The sequence below is a fragment of the Diceros bicornis genome, chromosome X (genome assembly GCF_020826845.1).
Source record: "Diceros bicornis minor isolate mBicDic1 chromosome X, mDicBic1.mat.cur, whole genome shotgun sequence".
Taxonomy (NCBI): Eukaryota; Metazoa; Chordata; class Mammalia; order Perissodactyla; family Rhinocerotidae; genus Diceros; species Diceros bicornis.
Window position 1 is genome coordinate 8,880,071 of NC_080781.1, and position 22,034 is coordinate 8,902,104.

Genomic DNA, 22,034 nt, shown 5'->3' on the forward strand with positions numbered 1-22,034 from the left:
CAATAATTTGCACCACAAAGCAATGTGTGTATTTGAGGATGATATGTTTTGCTTCACGTCCCAAGGGTCTTATTTGTGGAATAATTATAGTGCAGTGTCAAATAAAAAGAAGATACCATTGACTAAATATAGATCTTTTAAGTAGAAGTCATTCAAAATTCATGGAATAATACCAAAATATTAGCACTGTCCTCTCCTTTCTGTTCAAGCACATCTTTTGCTCCACCTCTAGAGCTCAGAGATGTTACCTGAGGATCTTGCCTGAAGTTCTACCACTCAGAACACCTGGAACTAAACTCCACTCCTTCCTTACTCTATTTTGGCAAATTACTTAATGTCTTTTCTTAAATGGTTAGTCTTTGTTTTTAACAGTAGCAATGCCCAGGTGGACTGTACAAAAGAACATTTCTGTGCCTCCTGGTTCTAAAAGTATAAAACACTGTGCACCTTGATGATCTCCTCAACTTTTAGAGCCAACTCTGTTCTTTTATTCATGAATTATAAGCTGCGTTTAGCCTCTATGTGTCTACAGGCTGTACAGGTATAGGAAAATGGCATTCAAAAATCATGTAATGATGGATTATTCACGGCCCTACAACGTGTTCATCCGTCAACCTAAATGAAAAGCATCTTTATCACTATTGTGACTCCAGAAACAACAAAATGGGCTGAGAACTGGAAATCACATATGAATGAAGTAACCTCACAAAGAATGGTCCCACCCATTTTACTAGCAACAAACTAATGTGGATTATGTGGGTTTTATGGTGCATTAATTATGTCCATATTTGAGAATAGATACGAAAAGTGGATGTTGACTTATATTTTAGGGCCATCAAGAGATGGGGACCTGGATTTTGTTTGCCAGCCTCCTGGGAGCAGCCTTTGCTATGCCCGTGAGTATAAATCAATGTCCAATTTCACAAGCTTGGAAATAAAAATCTGCCCCATGGTTAGTAAACTTTAGTGTTTAAGACAGTACAAGATCAGATGTCTTCAAACATCTCTGTTTGAAGAGCTTGTTATAAAAAAATAGATTCTCAGATGCCTTCACCAAAGATTCTGATTCAGTACAGCTGGGATGGGGCCTAGGACTCTGCATTTTAACAAGCACCCCAGGAGATTCTGTTGAAACAATTAGCTTGTAAATATCATTGCCCATCTCTAGATGGAGCAAACTTTTAGAAGGAACCCTTGAAAGACCTCCAGAGAAAGTACTTAATCAGCCTTAGGCAAATACTACAAAAATGCCCGTTTTCTCTAAAACTCTATTTCTCACAAGTGTCCAAATCTCTTTCTGCCCTTCAAACTCCACTGCTGTTGCCCTTTAGAGGGTAAGATTTTTGTGTTATGAATTCCCTTCTTGAACAATCTCCTGTTATCACAGGCCTCATCCCTTTGGGTGCATCTGCTAAGCACATGACTTCCATGTGGTTGTCCAGAATTCTACCTATGCCCAATATCTGTGGATATATTTTACACTCAAATATACCAAGGACCAGGAAGTATGACCCATTCTCTCTAGACAGAGGTACCTAAGGTCAGAGAGCTTAGATCACATGCAGGCAAAGCAGGATCCATCTGCTTTACAGTGGCATAAGGAACAGTTGATACAACCAGAAGCCAGCAAAGCTTGCATACTTGCCTCCTCTCTTCCTCTCTCACCCACAAGACCAAGATTCTCTGCTCTGCCTTCCTAAAATCCTGCATTGTGGCAATCCCTAGTCCCCTAGGTCCCTGCATTACAAATTCAGCCCTTTCTCCACTCCTCAATTCAACACCCCTACTCTCTGAGGGCTTATATCAAGAAGGTATAGAAAAGGCAGTTACCTGACTAAAATAATTCACACTCAGATGACGGCAAATAAACTCTTTTATGAAAAATGAGCATTTAAAAAGAATAGAGCCTTAATTAGCTCGATATCTGAGGGAGATGTTTTGCATGATTCTCTCTCCTCCCTCTCCCCCCGCTCCAGGGCCAACCAGAATTCCACAATGTAGGCATCAGTCACTTGGCCTCCACTTTTGAAAGGACAGACGGTCCTGGTTTAGATAACTATCTGGGTTTTTTTTATTTTGAACTTTTCAATTTTTCTGCCGTAAAAACATTGACAGAATATCAAAAAGAATTGGCCTAAACTTCATAAATCAACTCTTTCATTTTCCACGGGATTACGTTTCCACTGCATCCATCTTGTTCTCACATTCATCAATAATTCACATGTAGTTGTTTGTTTCATTGTTGTTTTATTTACTTTGCATGACAATTATGAGGAGTCTCTTTGATACTTAAGCACTTATCCACCTCATGATCTGTAAAGGAAGGTTTGTGAGACAATTCTCTTCTTGTTGGTATTTCATAAGTGTTTAAGAGAAACATAATTCTCTTCCCAACATGGAGTGAATTTCATCAAGAAGTAAAATGGTGAGTGGGATAGAGTTGGATTAATTAGCAACATGGATGGAGGGGTGTCTGAAGATCACTGGAGGATAAACGTGTGCTGGTTTCTACTTCCAGGTCTCCCACCATAAGACTACAACTCCTGGGAAAGTCATTTAGTTGTTCTGGACCTCTTTAAAATAAGAGAGCTCCTCTCCTACACAGCGTACATGTTCAAACTAAAAGTAGATCTCAAATATATTTGCACTATATGGATTTTTTAAAGTAGCTTCAGTCTCTCTTAATGTGAACAATTGCATATTGACTTAATCTCTTCCTCTCTCTCTCTCTCTCTCTCTCTCTCTCTCTCCCTCCCTCTCACTCTCCCTCTTTCTTTTTCTTCTCCTTTCCCCCTCCCTATAAAAGCTACCACCTCATCCTGGGCACCCTGGTTATATCAACTTCAGCTATGAGGTAATTTTTCTCTTTACTAATTTTGACCATTGTTTGAGTTAACACTGCCCTGGGCTCTGTAAAGAATAGTGTGTTGATTCTTCATTCAAGATGTTTTTCAGTCCCACTTTTTCAGTTCCCACTACCTGCTTCCTGGTGTAAGCCCTGAGGGGTCGCCTCAAGCCTGCATTGCCCCAGCACACTCCTACCTGGCCTCTCTGACTCAGTCTCTCCTCCTTACATGGCTATAAAATTACCCATCATGAACTACCACTCAGGGGGGCTGCATGGTAGGGCAGAAAGCGAACTCTGGCTGAACAGCTCTGTTCTATCCCAGCCCGTAAAATGTGGGGATCAGGTAAGATGTTATTTAAGATGCTTTCCAGCTAGAAAACACTTGCTTCTAAGATGTTCACAATCTATGTGTCTCCCTCATTTGTATTTACTGAAAGATTAGTGAAGAAGTGGTCTATGAGACATTCTGCAGAGCAATGGAAAGCACGAGATTTCTGTAAACCGGGTTTCAGGCTCTCCTCAACCCCATACTAACCATGTGACCTTGGGCAAATCATTTTCTCTCTAGAACTTTGGTTTCCTCATCTGGAGAAGGGAAATAATTATAACACCCACACTTCAAAATATTGTTTGGGGAGCAAAATAGTTAAGGAATATAAAAGATACTTGCTCAAGTATTACTTGAGCAAGGTTAGTAATTGTTTGTTGTATTGATTTCAAATGCTGTACTGAAGCAGTCCCCGGACCTGAGGTTAACCAAGTATATACTGTTATGTAAGGAATGAAAAGGAATGAAACTATTACTTCTTTCATAGATTCAGATGACAGTCTGTGAGTCTGTTTACTCATACAAACAGAGGAAAAATTTAAATAAGAATTTGAGGCAAGATTTTCTGTTAAACCTTAAAAGGTTGACATATTTCACCAGAAAACCTATGTTTCTAGGATGAGGGACAGTGTTTCTGCCTCCTTTATTTTGTCATTGTGACATCAAATCAAAAAAGGATATAATTAATGTTATGTCACAATAATTTTTCTGTTTTGTTTTGCTCTTGCAAAGAGCAGAAGCTGTGGAATTAAACAGAATGACTACTTTTGTAACTTCAGTCAAGTTCATGAACCTCTTTATGACCTTGTCTGTAAAAGTGAGGGTGATGATACTTGCCTCAGAGTATGTGAGAAAACTTGAAAAATGTGTGTGATCAATGTAACATAGTGCCTGACTACACAGAAAGCACCTGATAAATGTCTACCTTCTTTCTTCCATAGAACTCACATGATCAGGTTATCAATATTGATGGGACTGCATTAGCGAGTCTATATTTCATGTAACTAAATTAAAACAAATGTATTCTAATGTCTCTTTCTCTTAAGGTGCTTACCCCTGTGAAGTGGTACCAGAGCATGATAAGGCCCCCGGTATGTAGCATTTTATTCTTTATTCCCTTAAAATATTAATCATGCATTTCAATTCCCTTTTAAGTAAAATAACATATATATATGCCACATACAGACATTAATAGGAAATGTAGTTTGTAAAAGGTCATATCTGTGTACACAGTTAGAAATTCTTGCACAGGAAAAAATGAATAAATATTCATATTGTCATAATAACAAAGAAAACATTGCTACTTCTCCAGTTGGAAGTCAATGGAGCCAATGGTAAACCTGACTCTTTGTTTCTCACCAGTACACTTCCTATGGTTACGAACCCATGGGTGGATGGCTGCACCACCAAATCGTCCCCGTGGTGTCCCAGCAGAACCCCTCAAATCACGCCCTGCAGCCTCATCACCACATCCCCATGGTGTCAGCTCAGCAGCCCGTGGTCCCCCAGCAACCAATGATGCCAGTTCCTGGCCATCACTCCATGGTTCCAACCCAACACCACCAGCCAAACTTCCCTCCGCCTGCCCAGCAGCCCTTCCAGCCCCAGCCCGTCCAGCCGCAGCCTCACCAGCCCATCCAGCCTCAGCCTCCTGTGCACCCCATCCACCCCCTGCCGCCACAGCCACCTCTGCCTCCGATATTCCCCTTGCAGCCCCTGCCCCCTATGCTTCCTGACCTGCCTCTGGAAGCTTGGCCAGCAACAGACAAGACCAAGCGGGAGGAAGTGGTGAGTATACCTTGAAGTCACTACAACACCCGCGAAAATGGTAAGGCAAAATTGGCCCTCAGAGTTCTAAGTTGTTAAACAATCCGGGTCTAGAGTTTCAGTAGCTACAGGTCAATGACTCTATTAGTACAAGCATGTATTGTAACTTTTTACTATAAATGAGTTTATCTACATGGCTTAGTAATTAAGACCATAGCTTTTATGGTGGGTTTAAATTGTACAATTATTTTGAATTCCTACCAGAATATATATTATTGAAACTCACTAATTTTAAGGACAACAGTATAAGGGAATATCAGTTCTTGTCTTTCAAGGGTTTGACTAGCAAGAATAGGCTAGAATTGCACTGAAGATATAAAAGGGTAACTTTTGAGAGTGAGAGGACGCAAATATTTGAACAGGCTACAGAAAGTAAGTGGAAAATCCCTTTAAGGACCTAAAGGAAGATTACCTGTCTAAAGTAGTTTTTAACCTAACTTGGAAGAAGCTAAGCTAGACAGACTATTACATTCCTTTTCAGTGCTGGGATTCTATAGATTAAGCCTTTAGCAAGAAGTTTTCACAATTAAGCATAAAATTTTCTTCCATTATGGAAAGCTCTTCCAAATGAGTGGGAAATAGTCAATAAAATAAATGACCCTTATCCATATCCATAAACCCTTACTTCTGTGTATATGAGATTATGTAATTCTACTATAGGTATGTATCCAAATGTAATTCCAAGTTATAAACACCATTGATGATTTTCTACTGAGAAGTAGTAAGGGGTGACGTGGAAATGGCCTGGCTGGGGATCCAGGATACCTGGGTTCCAGTTCTGGCTTTGCTCCCAAAGAGGAGATGGTATTCTACAAGTTACTTAAAATTTATGGATGTTTTCCCTTCTTTAAAATGAGAGAAAGTGACTAAATCAGATAATTTTCAAGCTTCTGTCCAAGTACAAATACCATAGTTTCCCAATAAAAATGATAATATGCACAATATATAGCCTCACAATTATGAGCATATTTGTAGAGAATATGGGAGAGAATTTTTGAAATTTGATTGTATCCCAAATACCCTGGTGCCCAGAGTTGATTATTCTAGCCGAAGGTACATGTTCCCTCTTTGTATAGAAAATGCATTTTTTTGTCTCTTTATTAATAATTAAGGCCATGAACTGTATAACGTGTTCCCAGCTTGCCAGAGCTATTTATGGAAAGGCGACTTCAGGCAGGTAGTTTGAACTCTTTAATCCTGTGCAAAATTAGAGAATAAATATTGATAACTTCTTAGAGGTGTTTTATGGAAAATAAAATAAAGTGATGAACTCAGAGCCTGGCATGTAAGATGTATTCAATAAAAGGTAGCAATTGTTATTTTGTTATTAATGATAGTTTTAAGTGTCCTGAAGGCAGGAGTCTCCGTCGTGGATACTTCATGTCTAATGACAATGAGATAACAAAGAAACTTTGAAAATTATAGAGTCCAACTTAAATGGTTGTACGTTGTTTTGGCAAAACTGAAGACATATGTATTATTGTAAATGGCACTCACTAGGAATATTTGTAAATTCTTTTAATTGTTCCTTTTGCTATTTTTTTCAGGATTAAAAGATCAGAAAATGAGAAGAGAACTGAAGCAGATACTCTAGTTGCTTTCAGAATGACACAAGAACACAATGATTTGTGCCTACCATCACTTTACTTAGTAAATTCTGTAACTAAAAATAAGTACCGTTAGCAAACAATAAAATGTTTTTAAAAATCATTCACCTCTTTGTGTTGAATTAAACTTAAAATTTCACGTCACTTGAAAGAATATATTATAAATGGTTATTCTTGAATAAGATAGGAACTGCTCATTACACCTACAAATTGAACATTCTGCAGGCAAATGAGGACTATATTTCTTTTTAGAAAAATTTTAATTATACTATCTCAAATCTTTAAAAAACGGAAGTTTATACAATAGTTATAATAGTTGGTAAAGTGAAAAATTATGAATGTGTACAGTCACTGAACTTGAACCAGATGAAGGGAAGTTTATATGAAGAATTCTTTACATTGAAAAAGATAAGCTCTTGAGAAATGTTTACATTACAAAACAAATTAAGACTTGGAACACTGGCTTTATATTTCACACCACATTAGTAATCAAAATCTGGTCTTTTAATCTCATTCTACTGAAAATGATTTTTTAATGAAATTATGTGATATGTATAATAAGGTACTGAATTTTAGATTGTTGAGGTAATTAGTTTTCCTAAGAAAACTTTTATTAAATGGAGCTTCAAATAGAGAATCACAGTGATTTTATATGCAAGTCATTTCTTTCACTTCATAATCTTTAAGATGATAAATTTTACCGAATAATCTTCGAAATGTTAACAGATGCATAAAATGGACTCGATACAAGTTTTCTTTCCCACTCATATTTATATTTGAATCCTTTTTTCCTCCTACACCCACACAGAATTGTAAACAGTCTTTTTAGGGTTTATATTACACAGCACCCGCAGTAACTTTATTCTAGTACCTTTATGATTAGATTAATCATTTTCTGGAATGAATAAACATAACTTTACTGGGAGGATGTTGATATTCAAACAAATAACTTGATTTTAAAGACTTTAAATTCAATAAAAAAGTAAGAAAGTTTTAATCAATTGACATGGCCCAATTCTAATCAATTTAGTAAATATTTATTAATCACGCTCTAGGGCAAGGCACTATTCCATGTCCTGGTAAAAATAGTAAGTCCCCATCCTTAAGAAATCTAGAATCTATCAAAGGTATAAAATAAGCTCACAAATAATGATAAGAGAAGGCCTCATTGTATCAACACTGTGACAGATGTATAGTCAAAATGCCCTGACAAATATGGCAGACATCATTAGCTAGCTGTCCAACAGCTTTCCTCACCACTCATTCCTTGTTGGCAGAGCTGGAGTTAATCTCAGCATCTGGCTTTCCATGAGCTTAGGAGAGATGAGCCCCCTCCCCTGTCCCAGGGAATGTTCAGTCCTCCATGCCAATTATGGTGTCGATTACCATAACACACCACATCCATACCAAATATGGCCTCTACTCCCCTTGCCAGTGATTGGTTTAGGGATGGGTTGTGGTGGAACCTGAACAATGAATGAGACTAAAAGGGAAGTCTACTAGGAGACGAGGAGCTTTTGGGGGAGAAGATTACCCTCTAATTAAAAAAATATATACATATATATGCATGCTAGGAAAAAGTGCTGTTCTGTCCTCTTGTTTGAGGATCTATTTGTTTCAGGATGTGATGCCTGGAGCTGTGTCTACCATCTTGTGATCAGGAGGGGCAATTGAAAAGATGGAAAGCCCCTAGGTCCTTGGTGGCATCATTGTGCCCCTGAATTAACCAACCCTGGGAACATCTACCTCTAGATGGATGACACACTCTATTTCTATGCTAGTGCTTTTCACTTGGGGTCATAACTGATAAGTGGGTCATGACATCAACATCAGGACCCCCATCATTTATGTCATGCCAGCAAATTGTCTCTCCAACAATGTAAAGCTTATATGGCTAGGACTAAGGAGAATTATTTTGTCAAATCAGTAAAAAAGCAAAAGTAGATTATTTACAAAGCTGTGCTATGTCTTTGAAATTAAGCTAAAGAGGCAGATGAAGTTGAGTAAACCACCTCAATGAAACTCTCATCTCATCACAACCACTCCCATGTCACTAGTAAATTTGAAATCTTCTCTGTTCTCATTCACTCTTTGTTGGTGAGGGCTTCAACATGCATAATTTTTCCTGAGGTGCAAATACATGTCTAGGAATTACCCTAAGAGTGTCATGAAAATGCATGGAAAGATATGTGCAAAGATGTTGATTACAGCATTATATACCAGTGAGAATTCGGACCTCACTTAAATTTTCTTATATCTATTTGAAGGAGTACTGTGATAAAAAAGTATGCTATAGAAGAAAATTTATTAGTGGATAAAATGTGATAAACTAAAATTTAAGACCAAGACTGTATATTAAAGATGAATATTACACACGACCATAACATGTAAATAATTTAAACACATACACATAAATGTGCATAGAAAAAAACCAGGAGTCGCAGCTGTTTGTACAATGATCCAACTTTTTCACAATAAACATTAATTACTTCTGTAATCAGAAACAAATTTGATTTTTTAAAAGTTTGTTCTCCCTTTCTTCTACTTCAACCCAGACACACCTCCTTCCTTCAGTTCTGGTTGACGTGAGCTTTGGATCTTAGTGGGTCCCCTTCAGGTAAATTCTAAGTAGAAATCAGTTCACAAGTACTTGATTTTTCAGAGAAGTATTTTGACCGAGGGGAAAGGGAAAAGAGCTATAGGCTTTAGGAGGAGCAAAAATTAGCAATACAATAAAACAACAAAGAAGAGATGAACATTATTTCTAAAAACGGTAGAAGTGCCCTTCTCTCCCTCAGGTTGAACCACACACACCAAAATGGTTTCCCCTCTAGTTTTCTTGTAAAACAGACGAATCCAGAGTTGAACTAAATTAATTTTTCTGCTTGTAATAGAAACTATTTTAGTTCCAAAGGAAAGGCCATTTATTTTTAGACCTCTACCAGCCACATCCACACTGGAGGTAGAAAGAAGGCCTTGACCTAGGGCTTCATTGGGAATAGGCCAAAGTTTAAGCTGATGGAAAGATAAAAGAAAGAAACACAAGCTTTTGTCAATCTATGAGAGTGGTTAACTGCCTGTAAACATCAGAAAATATTTACATTCTTCTCTATTTTGTGGTTCAAACCAACAGCACAACATAAGACAAGTGGGTTCACACACACACACACATACACACACATGCACACATGCCCACTGAGTTTATCTGTAGTAAAAGAACACACGTGGAGACATATACCAATTTTAATCAATTGATGTGGGCCAATTTAATCAATTGGCAAAAGGACACATGTGAAGACATTGAGCAACTTGAAATTTGAAGTAAAACTTCTCTCCATTCTAATCATTTAGAGACTATATGGCTATCCTTATCAGTTATCATCACCAAGACACGTTACACTTCTTCCAATATAAAATTCTATCAAGAAAAAAAGGCAAAGTTGATCATTTTATTTACAAGCAATGTCAAGTTGACCACCTCCTCTCCAAACTTCACACAAAATGAAAACACTGACTTTCCCCCTAAATATGAAGTTTTCCCCTTAGTAGTAAACAATTGCTGAAAATACCAAGATTGAGTTTAAGGCCAAGACTTAAAAAAGAATATAAAATAGCAAACAATTGTATTAATTAAAAAAAAACACACAGATCCAATTGTGAACAGCTTAACATGGGAATCACAAGATAAAAAAGATTTCAACCAATTTCCCACCTTTCCAGAACATACTGGCCTCTAGTTGTGTTCCATATTGCTTTAATAAAAGAGTCATCAGCCTATGTTTGTTGTGAAATTCTTGTTAATTGGAGTTTTTACTTATTGTTTTGTGATTTGGCTTATAATTCCTTTTGCCCCCTTTTGGTCTAGAGCCTTATCAGCTGGGGTCATTGGCTGACGTTTAGTTACTTAAAAATACTTCCCTGCTAGGAAGAATTCATCCTGCCCTCATCTGAAACACCTGACCCTTCTAGACAATAAATAATACTTGAGGAATAAGATTGGGCTGGGAGTAATGAGGAGTGAAGAGGTTGAGGGGAGAAGAAAGGAATGGTCATTTCGGTCCCAAAATATTTGCTTTGATAAATCACACCTGAATAATCTACCAAAAAATCAAGATCGATAAAGCCCTCTTACAAATAACATTGCCCTACGGTCAACAAAAAAATAGCCCACGAGGTCCAGCATTTATTTTCTTTTTATTAATCAAAAAAAAATTTTATTAATAATGTTAAATATCTTCCTCAGAATAGCCAAATCTTGTTTTCCTCTTTAAAGAATTCTCCATGCTTCAAATTTGTCTGTGGAATGTGGAGGCTTTGGGGTCAGTTAGGTGTCCACACAAGGGCAAAGATGGCTTCCCAGTGTGCTGGTGGGGTTTGCAGGTTCTGCAACCAGATTGTCTGGATTCATAATCATGACCTTTGCCTATCTGCTATGGAAACTCGGACAAGTTTCTTAGCCTCTCTGTGCCTTAGTTTTCTCATCTATAAAATGGACTAATATCCATCTCTGTGTCCTTTCATGTCAACAAGCCCTAACTCAATAAACGTTGGCTAAAATCCTTATATTCAAAAAGGGAGCTGTCTCCTGGCTCTGTAGACCCCCAAATGGAACACTACACCACTGGAAGCAGGGATGATGTAGAATTTGGACATAACATGGAAGTTTTCTATGCCAAAGTCTCCAAAGTCAAACACATCTGTCATTTGTCAATGTGCCATCTCTGACTTATAGCCACCTGAACACTTTCCTTACTGATTGCTTCCATGCACGATCCCTGCATTCTCCTATCTGACATTCCCAGAGGCTGTTCTTCACCATCCCCAAGGTCATCCTAAGGGTAATATGAGAGTAAATCCACCAGGAAGGTGTCATGGGCTGCACAAGGCTCATTGGAGGCCAGAGCATTAGACCTCCTCCTTCCGAATGTCTTCCTTTCACTTTCTTTGTAAGGCCTGGTCCCCATGTATACTAACTTCCAACTCTGACCCTTCCCTTGTCACTCTGGCATTGGTCACAGCTCAGCTAATTCCACTTTAGCGATTTCTTTACCAAATTCTTTTTCTCTAGAGCAGTAGTTCTCGATTGGGGCAGTTGTGCCCCTAGGAGACATTTGGCAATGTCTGGAGTCACAATGGTGGGCAGGGATGGGGGTTGGAGTGGTACTATTGGTATCTAGTGGGGAGAGAACAGGAATTTTACTAATCATCCTACAATGCACAAGACAAACCCCACAAGAAAGAATGATCCAGCCTTGAATGTCAACACTGATGAAGTTGAGAAACCTTACTCTAGAAAACAACGCCAACATTCAATCATGTTGTGTGCTCAGAACTTAACATACAGAAAGAATGAGACTCTGAACAAACGTAGAATCTGTGTGCATTTTTAAAACATAATGGAGAGAGAAAAACCAAGAGCTCAAATCTTAAAGTTGGTAAACTTGATATAGGACTTCAGACAACGGGTTTTTCACTTCTTGCATGAACTGTATCCGAAAAATCTCAACAGTTTGGAGAGTGACCAGGATGTGAAAGAAAATTTGCAAGATGAAGAGATGGATGCCCCAGGATTAAGTCAGCTGATGTCTCTAAATCAAAACCATTCTGCAGAAATTAGAATAGTTATTTGCTTCTTCAGAAGTTACTTAAAAGTGAGTGTGTTCTTTGTTTCTTGGGAGGTTTTTTAAAAGTGGTTGTGTTACCTGAGTAATAAAGAGGAGAAAAATAACCAAACCATTAGCTATTAGTGTAACTATTGAATGAGAGCTCACTTAGTTTGTCAGGGAAGAGTCCTGTTTTGGAATTCGCTTGAATTTAGCAGAAAAATGAGAAACGAGTAGTTTTGTCCATAGAGTGGGCAGGGATTTAAGAAGCCTTAATTCTCACGATTTTCAGAACCAGCATTCTCCAAAAGTATTATTTGATGAATATAATAAGGTTTTTGTTACAAAATCATTACCAAATAACCTCTGACAACCATGGAGAATATAAAGCAGTGTGGTATAAGTAAAGGAGACCCACTTTGATTGAGCTCAGACCTTGGGAAACACACCATATTTGACAGATCCAGGACACAGAACATCATATCTATACAAACTCCAAACTCAAGATACTCCTCCAAATGAGATTAACCCCCTTCCCCTGGCCCCCATACACCACACATCAGGAGAACGGCCATAAATGAGCATCAGCTCAATGCCTCCTTGTCTAGGAACCTTCTCTTGCTGGTCTACATGGGCTGGAGTGCTCAGGCCTCGAGGTTTCCCAGGGTATGTTGGGCATGCCTCTATTGCAAACAATGACTTGTTTCTACCTTGGTCTCCCCACTAGCTGGCAAGCTCCTTAAGGCAGATTTAGAAAAATACCTGGAAACTGGTCAGTGTGCTTAATCTGCTCAAGGAACCATCATTAGCATTAAAATGCCACCGTACTGTCATATAAAAGTAATGATAACAACATCGAACATTTACTGGGCTTCTATTATATTGTAGGCATTGGTCTAAGCACATGATATATGTTAGCTCATTTAATTCTCACAACCTTATAGAGGAAACGTTGTCTCTATCCCCAATTTACAGTTGAGAAGTTGTCTAAACTTATAACTTTAGAAAGAAATGAGGCACTTCTTAAAACACACACACCCTGTCCCGTTTTTGATGAGCGCCCTTTCAAAGGTAAACTAATTTGTCATCTGCTTCTAGGATCCTAACGAAAACAACCTATATCTATTTCCAACAGCAAATATGAATTCAACTCAGTCAGAGTCATGAAGATCGTCTCCTTTTGTCACTTAATTTTTCCTGCCCATTTGACCTCCCAAGGATTCCCTAAGAAGCTAATTATAAAGAAAGTTAAAGAATCCCCAACCCAGTAACTCCTCTGCAGTTGTGGTAAACCACCACAGATGGGGAGGAAACCTCTGCACATACAGGCAAGTATCACCACACCAGGGCAGCATTGCCATGGCAACCAGGAGAACCCATCCATCCCAGCTATGGGTGCAAACCTGAGCATGAACGGCCCTCACTCCTTCTTTGGTTCCAAAAGATGGATTGAAAGCAAACAAACACAAGTCCTGTCCTCATAAGAACTACAAGGTGCTGACTTTCTCTCATTGATATGTTCATAGAAAGCTACAGTGGGAACTAATGATGTCTTGTTAGAAAATCCAGACCTTGGTCCTCCATTATCTTCCTTCCCAGGTGATGGAACACATACTCAACACGTACGGAAAGGCCATTTCAAGAGACAGTCTGAAGTTCATTGAGAATGACTGGAATAGGAAGGCTACTGATATATTCCTAGCATGACACTGAATAAGAACTAATTTGCTGGCATACTTTCTCTATCTGGCATTTGATGTCCAGATTAAAATATATGAAAACTTTCAAATATTTTAATAGCTTCCTGCATTGCAGCTTCCACAAATGTTAGCTATCAAAGTGGCAGTCCAAACTGGCTCCTTCCACAGGGTCCTGACTAGAGAAGGAAATGTTTGCAAATTTGCACAGCTGCATGCAATAACAAATTCAGGCTCAGAGGATTTACAAAATCCCATTTTTGCTCTGTGATGAGGAACTTGGGCTCAACCTAGTTTCCACAAATGATTTTTTCTTAATCTGAAAATAGGCACAACAGAGCAACTTCAAAATCTATTTCTTTTTAAAGACAGTAGTGGATTTGTACACTACTTATTGAACATTACTTTAACATGTAATTCCTATCAGCAGGATTTACAAAGACAGTTGGACAACAAAAGGGGATTTACTGCCTTTGTGGCTTATTTTCCCACAGGTAGAAAAAAATGTTCCTGATGAACGGTAATAGGTATCCAGGAACCTGCAACCACTGCTACCTGAGTTGATTTATTTTATAGTTGCTATTACTGAAAATAATCAGAATCACAATATTAAACCTTTGTCCTCCTTCAAAATAGAATCATTCAACATATTGTAAATGATGGTGATTTAAGAGCAGTAAATTTTCTCCAAAAGCAACTTGGTTTTTAACAATTAAATAATTCATATATATCTAAATTACTTTATACTTATAGTGGCATGCACACACGATAGAGAGAGGAAGAAATCTGCGAATGAATTGAAATGGCATAGTCACATAGTTTAAGGTCACAGATTGCCAATCTGTAGGAAAGCTTGTGATTCCATCTTATTGGTGTCAAAAAAAATTCACCATAATGTTTTAAAAAAATTCAACTAATGTTTAATATGGTACTGTCTGTTCCTTTAGGAAGGATTCAAAGAAACTCTTGTAGCTATATGAAGCCAGCAAGTATCTAAGCTCTGTGAACACTTTGGTAATATTCTAAATTAATAATAAGATAGATTCTGAGATTCTTTCTATGAAATAATAAAAAGTTGGAATCATAAAAAATAAGGTTTATACAAGAGGCTGCAAGCAGCAAAACCAACGCTTTCTGATTTTCTGAACCAATCATCTGTCTTTGCTGCATGGAGCGTCCACAAGCAAAGAGTCAGACCACATTTTGTGGTTTTACCTCAGTACCTGTACCGCTTGTAGATGTCATAGAATCTTGATCCTTCATCATATTGAGGGGAAGGGCAATGTTTGTCCTTGTCCCTAATGTCCATCATTATACAGTACCCAATGATCGAGACCCAAAGAGAGGCTCAAAAGCAATGATGTTTAGTCTCAGTTCTGTCACAGACTAGCCAGGTGACCCTGCCATAACTTGATCCACTCTCACCCTCAGTTTCTTTATCTGTCACAGAAAAACATTGCATTAGAAGACCACTAAGACCTATGCAACAGTAACATTATAAGCCAATATGCATGGTTAAAGTCAAATTGTGTCAATTTAAAAATCCTGAGAAAATAGCCAAAAGGAAAGGTGCAGAAGAAATGACAGGTCCTTACTAAATTTGCTCTAAGCTTTCAATAAAAATATGAGTGTCTTGGCAGCGATATATAACATTCCAGTCGGCCTGACTTGATTGCTCTGAACCTTCTCCTGAAGTAACAGGCAGAGACCTATCTTAATTGTCATTTGAACCATCTGAACTTTGAAGTTGAAAGAGACTCGAGTGCTGGAACCAGCTGAGTGAATCCCTTCAAAGCTATTGCTTCTCTCACTCTTTCCTGCTTGTGTCCACCATCCCCCGATGCTGCTCCAGGATTATTGCCCCACAAAGTCTTTCACATGTTACTGGCTTGAGTCTTGCCTTGCTTCAAGCAGGAGGCACAAAACACAGAGCCTGAATTCACACACTGTATCTTCTTACCTCTCCAGGGTCCTTACACCTCAGCAGTAGCAGCAGCTCCAGGCAGAACTGACCCCCCATCCGCCCCACGCAGAGCCCTCGTCCAGTGTGGGAACGGAGAAGGAGGCTGGAGACAGGGATGCTGCTCAAAGAGCTAGAGGAGCCAGGCAGGCAGGCTCTCCGGCTGGAATGTGCTGCGAGAGGCCCTGGGAGGGAAAAGGCTTCGGGTCACTGTGATCCTCTGAGTCAGACACCCTGGGGAGCGAGCTCTCAGCTCTGAAAGGCCTCCCTCAGCACACAAGGGTGAGAGGCACCAAGCACTTACTAGGGGGAATAGTCCGAAAGTTAAGGTAAATGGGTATGCCAGTTCACAGTAAATAGTAGAGATGCAATATGAATGCTGGAGGGAATAAATCATTTAAATTAAATGCTAACTCACATATCTGATAAGGGACTTGTATCCAGAACGTATAAAGAACTCTTACAACTCAAATAAAAAGACAACCCGATTTATAAATGGGCAAAGGTTCTGAATAGAAATTTATCTGGAGAAAATATACAAATGGCCAGTAAGCATAAGAAAAGATGCTTGACATCATTAGCCATCAGGGAAACGAAAATGAAAACCACAATGAGATGTCACGTCACACCCACTAGGAGAGGTAAAAAGAAATGTTGGCGAAGATGTGGAGAAATTGGAACTCACATACACTGATGGTGAAACGTTTTGGAAAACAGTTTGGCAGTTTCTCAAAATGTTAAACATAGAGTTACCATATGATCCCACAATTCCACTCCTAGGTGTATACCCCAAACAATTAAAACCAGGTGTTGAAACAAGTGCATGTACATACATGTTCATAGCATCACTATTCACAGTAGCCAAAAGGTGGAAACAACCCAAGTGTCAGTCAATTGATGAATGGATAAACAAAATGTGGCATATCCATACAACGGAATATTATTCCACAGTAAAAAGGAATGAAGTCCTGACACATGCTACAACATGGATGAACCTCGAAAACGTCATGCTAAGTGAAAGAAGCCAGTCACAAAAGGCCACGTATTGTATGATTCCAGTTATATGAAATGTCCAGAATAGGCAAATCCATAGAGTGGTAAAAGATTAGTGGTTGCCAGGGGCTGAGGGGGCTGGGAGGATTGAGGGCAGTAATGACTAAGGGGTGCAGGGGTTTTTTTGGGTGATGAAACTGTCTAAAGTTGATTGTGGTGATTGTACAATTCTGCGATGCCGTTACATTACACGCTTTAAAAGAGTGAACTGTATGGTATGTGAATTCTATCTCAGTAAAGCTATGTTAAAAATGAAAGGCTGACTCTTATCCCCTTGTCCCAACCCTTCCCCAATTACACTGGGCTCTTCTGAGGTCACCAATCATCTGTAGATTCACCTATGTGGCTTGGCAGGGGCCATGGCGAGAGAGGGCTGCCATCGAGCGTGGAGCTACAAATGCCGGCCTCTGGCACATTGGGACTCTTGTCCTTAGCGTCATTTCTAGGCCACTGATGACAAGAATTCTGCTCCAGTTTCATGGTTCAGGCTCTTCCATGATTCCTTGATTCCTTTCCCAGCATGCCATGGTTCCCATTGGTGAGAGTATTTTTGAACTTGCAGTTGCTCTTGTATCCCATGCGGCCACCCTCTCCAAATAGACTATATGTGACTTAAGCACAGCGGGCCCTCACAGCTCAGCGCTCATTTCTCATTGCTGAAATCCAGTAGTTCATTTTTACCCTCAACCTTTTTTGAAGGGAAAGGATCTATTTTTTTGAGCATTTTTCAAGTAAGGGTATTGCCTCTAGGAGCTATTGTGCATTTTTACTATTACAAGTAAAAATGAAATTAGCAGATGATGTTAATGAAGGAAGCAATTCAATGAAGAGAATACCACAGTGGTTAATGGATTTAAAAATATTCCAACATTCTTATATGATTTTATAATCCACTAAGAGAACTACATTCAAGCTATTGACACATTTTAATTATTAGTATTCATTATTATTATTATTTGTTTGTTCCCAAATCCTTTATCTTTCCAAACTATTCTTGAGCACGATGCACCAATGCCCATAAAAATTTTCTTAATGATAACTAGTTCCATCTTGCCCCACGCTCAAAATTTTGTTGGAATCAGTACATTCTGCTATTAGTACTAAAGTCTTAAGAGAAAGATTTGCTAGTGGCACCGATTAGCTACAATGCATAGTGTCGAATTTATCACATTTTGGACCAACGTGTAATTTTTCCCTATTCTGGATTGGTCTCAAAATTTTTCAATCTTTAAAAGTCCGTAAAATTATTCATCTTCAAAAGTTGGCACCATTGCCCTTTGAAGGATGTTGGTGGAACTATGAAGGAGTAGGCTTTCCCATCTGAGGATAAGCAAGGCTGCAAATGAATGCTCCATAAAGACCTTGTCCATGTTCATTCTGTGCTGGAATGTCCATACAGGCTTTTTCTCCAGCAACTTGAATGCTGTGGGTAATAGATGTCAAATAATAAAACTCAGAGGCACACGCTATGTTACTTTTTAAGGGAAAAAAGTGGGGGGAAATCAAAGGGTTTAACAATTTTATTCACTGGCTTACATTCAGCGACTCTGAAAATTTGGCCACTGCTCAGGTTTGTGAATTTCTACGGAAAACGAACTGTGTTTGGCAAGCTTGACTAAATATGAGGCTGATAAAAAAATGTTTCATGCTTTCTCAAGACCTTATGCCACTAACTGTGTGGGATTGGAAAAACTGTTCAAATGTCAATTTAAACACTGTAAATAAATGATTTTCTGTACCCCCATGAATTAATATAATTCTGTTGATTTCAGACCAAGACTTGAACTAAAGTTGCTTTGAGTTTTAATTAGGAAATGTTTCACAAAGAACATGAACTTCAGAGTAGGCAAGTTGAGTTCAGTAGAGCTCTGTTTCAGAGTCAGAAATGTAAATGTAATACTTTATTTTACACTATGGGGAATTGACTGAAAATTCAATTGACATGAAGGTTGTTAGGAAGCAGGTCTTAAACTCAAAAAAGGGATTAGGCCAAAAGAAATAAAACATTATTGTAACAGCCCAAATCATTATATAAAAGAACACTGTGGTGAATTCCATTGCAAAGTTCATGACTCGTGAATATTATCTCCAAACCAGTCATCTCTGAGTTTTATAGAGTTGGCTATCCAATTGCCTTCTTGACCCTTCCATCTGGTATCTCAGGGTCATCTCAAACTTCACTTATCCAATGCTCAACTCTTGACTTTCCCTTCTGGCAAATGTCTTTGTACCTAAGCCTCCCGCATCTTAAGAGGTGTTTAGAAAGCATTTATCTCAGTGCTTGGCATGCAGACCTGAAATAAATGTTGATGATGATGATATTGATGATGATTGACGATGATGAAGATGATGATGGTTTTTATGCACCCACTGAGTTGATCCAGAAACCAAATAGTTTTTCTTTATTCTTCTCTTCACTTCATGTCCCACATTTAATCCATTTCCAGGTTGTGTCAACTCTGCCTCCAAAATAAATCAGGAATCTGACCCCTCCTCTCCAACTCCATTTTCATCATTCCACCTCCAGCCTCCATCATATGTCTCCTGAAAACATTTAACAAGCTAACCATGTCCACTCCTGTCCTTTCCTGATTAATTGTCCATGGGGGAAACCAGAATGATCTTCTTAAATACAAATCTTCATTACTAAGATGTATATAGTGCTTATCATGCATTTATTAAATATGCTAAACAAACTTATGAGGTAGGTACTATAATTACTTCCATTTTACAGGTGAAGAATTGAGCAGAGAGAGGTTGGAACATGTCCAAGATCACTCTGCTTCTAAGAGGCAAAACCAGAATTCATGCTCGAGCAGTCTGGCTCCAGAGCTGAGTGTTACAACCGTTACACAAAGTACCATGCCATACCCAAGCTTTAAAAAATAACACATAAGCAAAGACTGTCAATTTACTTCCTTTGCACTTAGAATAAAATCCATCTGCATAGGACTTCCCTGTGCCAAAGAGTCTGGGCCTCCTTCCTCAGCCTCCCCTCTCATGCCTCTCTCTTCCCTCCTGTTCTGACACTCATGGGCAAGGTAAGCTTGGTCATGTGTCCAGCTTTCTGCCTGTGCCGTTCCTGGTGTCTGAACTGCTCTTCCCAGATATTTTCACAGGGCTGGCTCCTCCTTCTTCATTCTTTAATCCCACTCCCTCAGAAAAGCCTTCCCAGTCTGAAGTCAGTGTTCCCTGGCTTCTCCATCTCAAAACCCTGTTGGTTTTCTTCTCAGCACCCATCTCAACTTGTAATTGTTTTCATACGTTTGTCCATTTGTCTATTGACTATCTCTCCCACTGGTCTGGAAGATTCACAATGATAAACTTTGTTTTCCACTGTATTTCTATCATCTAGCATCATGCCTTGCACATAGCAGGTGTTGAGAAAATTTGATAAATGATTGGATGAAAACAAGAATGCTTTGGTGACATGAAACATCCACCTAGACCTTTGGTACTCCGAGTGTGATTGCAGGATCAGAATCAGGATCACCTGGGAATGCTTTTTATCAAAAGTAGAGTACCAGGACTTTGTGTTATTTTACTTATTTTGAGGCCTATCACATAGTTTTCTAAAGAGTTTTTACAATTTTGATTTTGACATGATTTGGCAATTAGTAATTCATAGAATTCTTGTTTGGCTGAGATTTTTAAGTAATCATAGTGCATTTTCAGGAATACTTGCTAAGGGAGAAAAATGTACATTATAAACTGCTTTCACATGTGATAAGATTGTTAAAAATACTAACAATGAAATATATACGTACTATGTTGTTAGATATATAGGTAAGCATTTACATAATTACCTTGGGAACCAGTAATTTCGTTTTCAGCTTGCAGACTTTTCCATGGGCTCCTGGGAAGCTTGTGGTTCCTGGGTCCTGTAATCAGATAATGGTGTATAATGGACGAAATGGACCGGCTGGAATCCAGTCCTGAATCAACCACAATAGGACTTATGGGGCCCAGGAATCTGCATTTTAAGAAAATTTCCAGGAAATTCTTATGCAAACAAAATTTGAAAGCTATTTTTTCTCTTTATCTAGACTTATGTATATTGCTTTAGAAAAATATACAATGGAGATCCAGTGTCCACTCTCGAAATTTGTGGTTTAATTCTGAGAAATCCAATATAATGTTTCACATAAAGGAAAAACATACACTATTAATTGATGTTAAGCTCAGCGAGTATCCAGAAATGCAGATTATCAATAACCTTTTTGGTAAAATAAATCATCTTTGATAAATATCTTTTGTTAGCCTGCATCTACACACAGGAAGAAAGGGACAGGCATTTCTCACCTTGGAGGGGAAGGATGAACCACTGGGCCAAATGGAAAGAATAGCAAGGTAAGTGCTATAACTTGACTATGTTTTAGGGTATAAGTGGATAATGTTAAGAAATTTAAAATTGAAGGCAGGAAGAGGCTTCCTGGCTTGCTCAAAAGACAAAAGTGGCTGCTTTTTCTCTTTTACGGAAAGACACTTAAGTTCAAGAATATGACAGAAGAGCTTAAGTTAAAAACAAAAACAAAACAACAAGAAAACATGCAGCTATGTTTTTTTTTTCAAATAAATAAATGCGGTAATAAACCATGCCCCTGTGCCAAAAGCAAAGGGAAGCTTTGGTGAGTATCTCACCATGGCTTGCTTTGTCTCCATCCCATCCGTACATTTTCCTCAGTCTTCCTTGACACCTCCAGGACATTCAGTATTAGTGACTAATAGATGCTGGAGATGCTCTCTTCCCTGGCCTGCTGTGACATTCCTCTCTTCACGTGCCTCTTCCCTACTCAAAACTCTTCCATTGTTCTTCAATCAAGACCTTTCAGCAGGAGACCCCAAGCTTTGCATGACCTGACCCCAATGCATTCCTCCAAACCTTTCTCTTGCCCTTCTTCCCAGCAAACTTTGCACACCAGCTCAACAGAGCTGCTCACTCCCATACTTTTCAGATTCTCTGTCCTTGCTTTTGTTATTCTTCTTCTCCAGAGTTCCCTTTATCCCCTTATTTCATGTGAAATATCCCACCTGTTATTACATCTTGCTTGTATTCACTGTGCCCTGGTTCCATCCCCTTTTGCCTACTCAAGAACACCACTCCAGCCACC

At 38.7% G+C, this 22,034-nt stretch overlaps 2 protein-coding genes across 2 annotated transcripts in view; one reads left to right on the forward strand and one right to left on the reverse strand.

The window, feature by feature from the left end:
- ARHGAP6 (Rho GTPase activating protein 6) overlaps positions 1-22,034 on the reverse strand; it is a 249,467-nt gene that overhangs the window by 126,039 nt on the left and 101,394 nt on the right. The window lies entirely within an intron of this gene.
- Positions 843-4,979, forward strand: AMELX (amelogenin X-linked). Its single transcript, XM_058535156.1, has 5 exons — positions 843-896; positions 2,807-2,854; positions 4,118-4,159; positions 4,223-4,267; positions 4,539-4,979. The coding sequence occupies exons 1-5, from the start codon at positions 843-845 to the stop codon at positions 4,977-4,979; spliced, it is 630 nt and encodes a 209-aa protein (XP_058391139.1).

Bases quoted from the DNA above. Each gene is read 5' to 3' on its own strand.
- AMELX (XM_058535156.1), top strand. From the start codon at position 843: ATGGGGACCTGGATTTTGTTTGCCAGCCTCCTGGGAGCAGCCTTTGCT. The intron at 897-2,806 runs GTGAGTATAAAT...TCCCTATAAAAG, and splicing joins GAGCAGCCTTTGCTATGCCC to CTACCACCTCATCCTGGGCA. The intron at 4,160-4,222 runs GCGAGTCTATAT...CTTTCTCTTAAG, and splicing joins ATATTGATGGGACTGCATTA to GTGCTTACCCCTGTGAAGTG.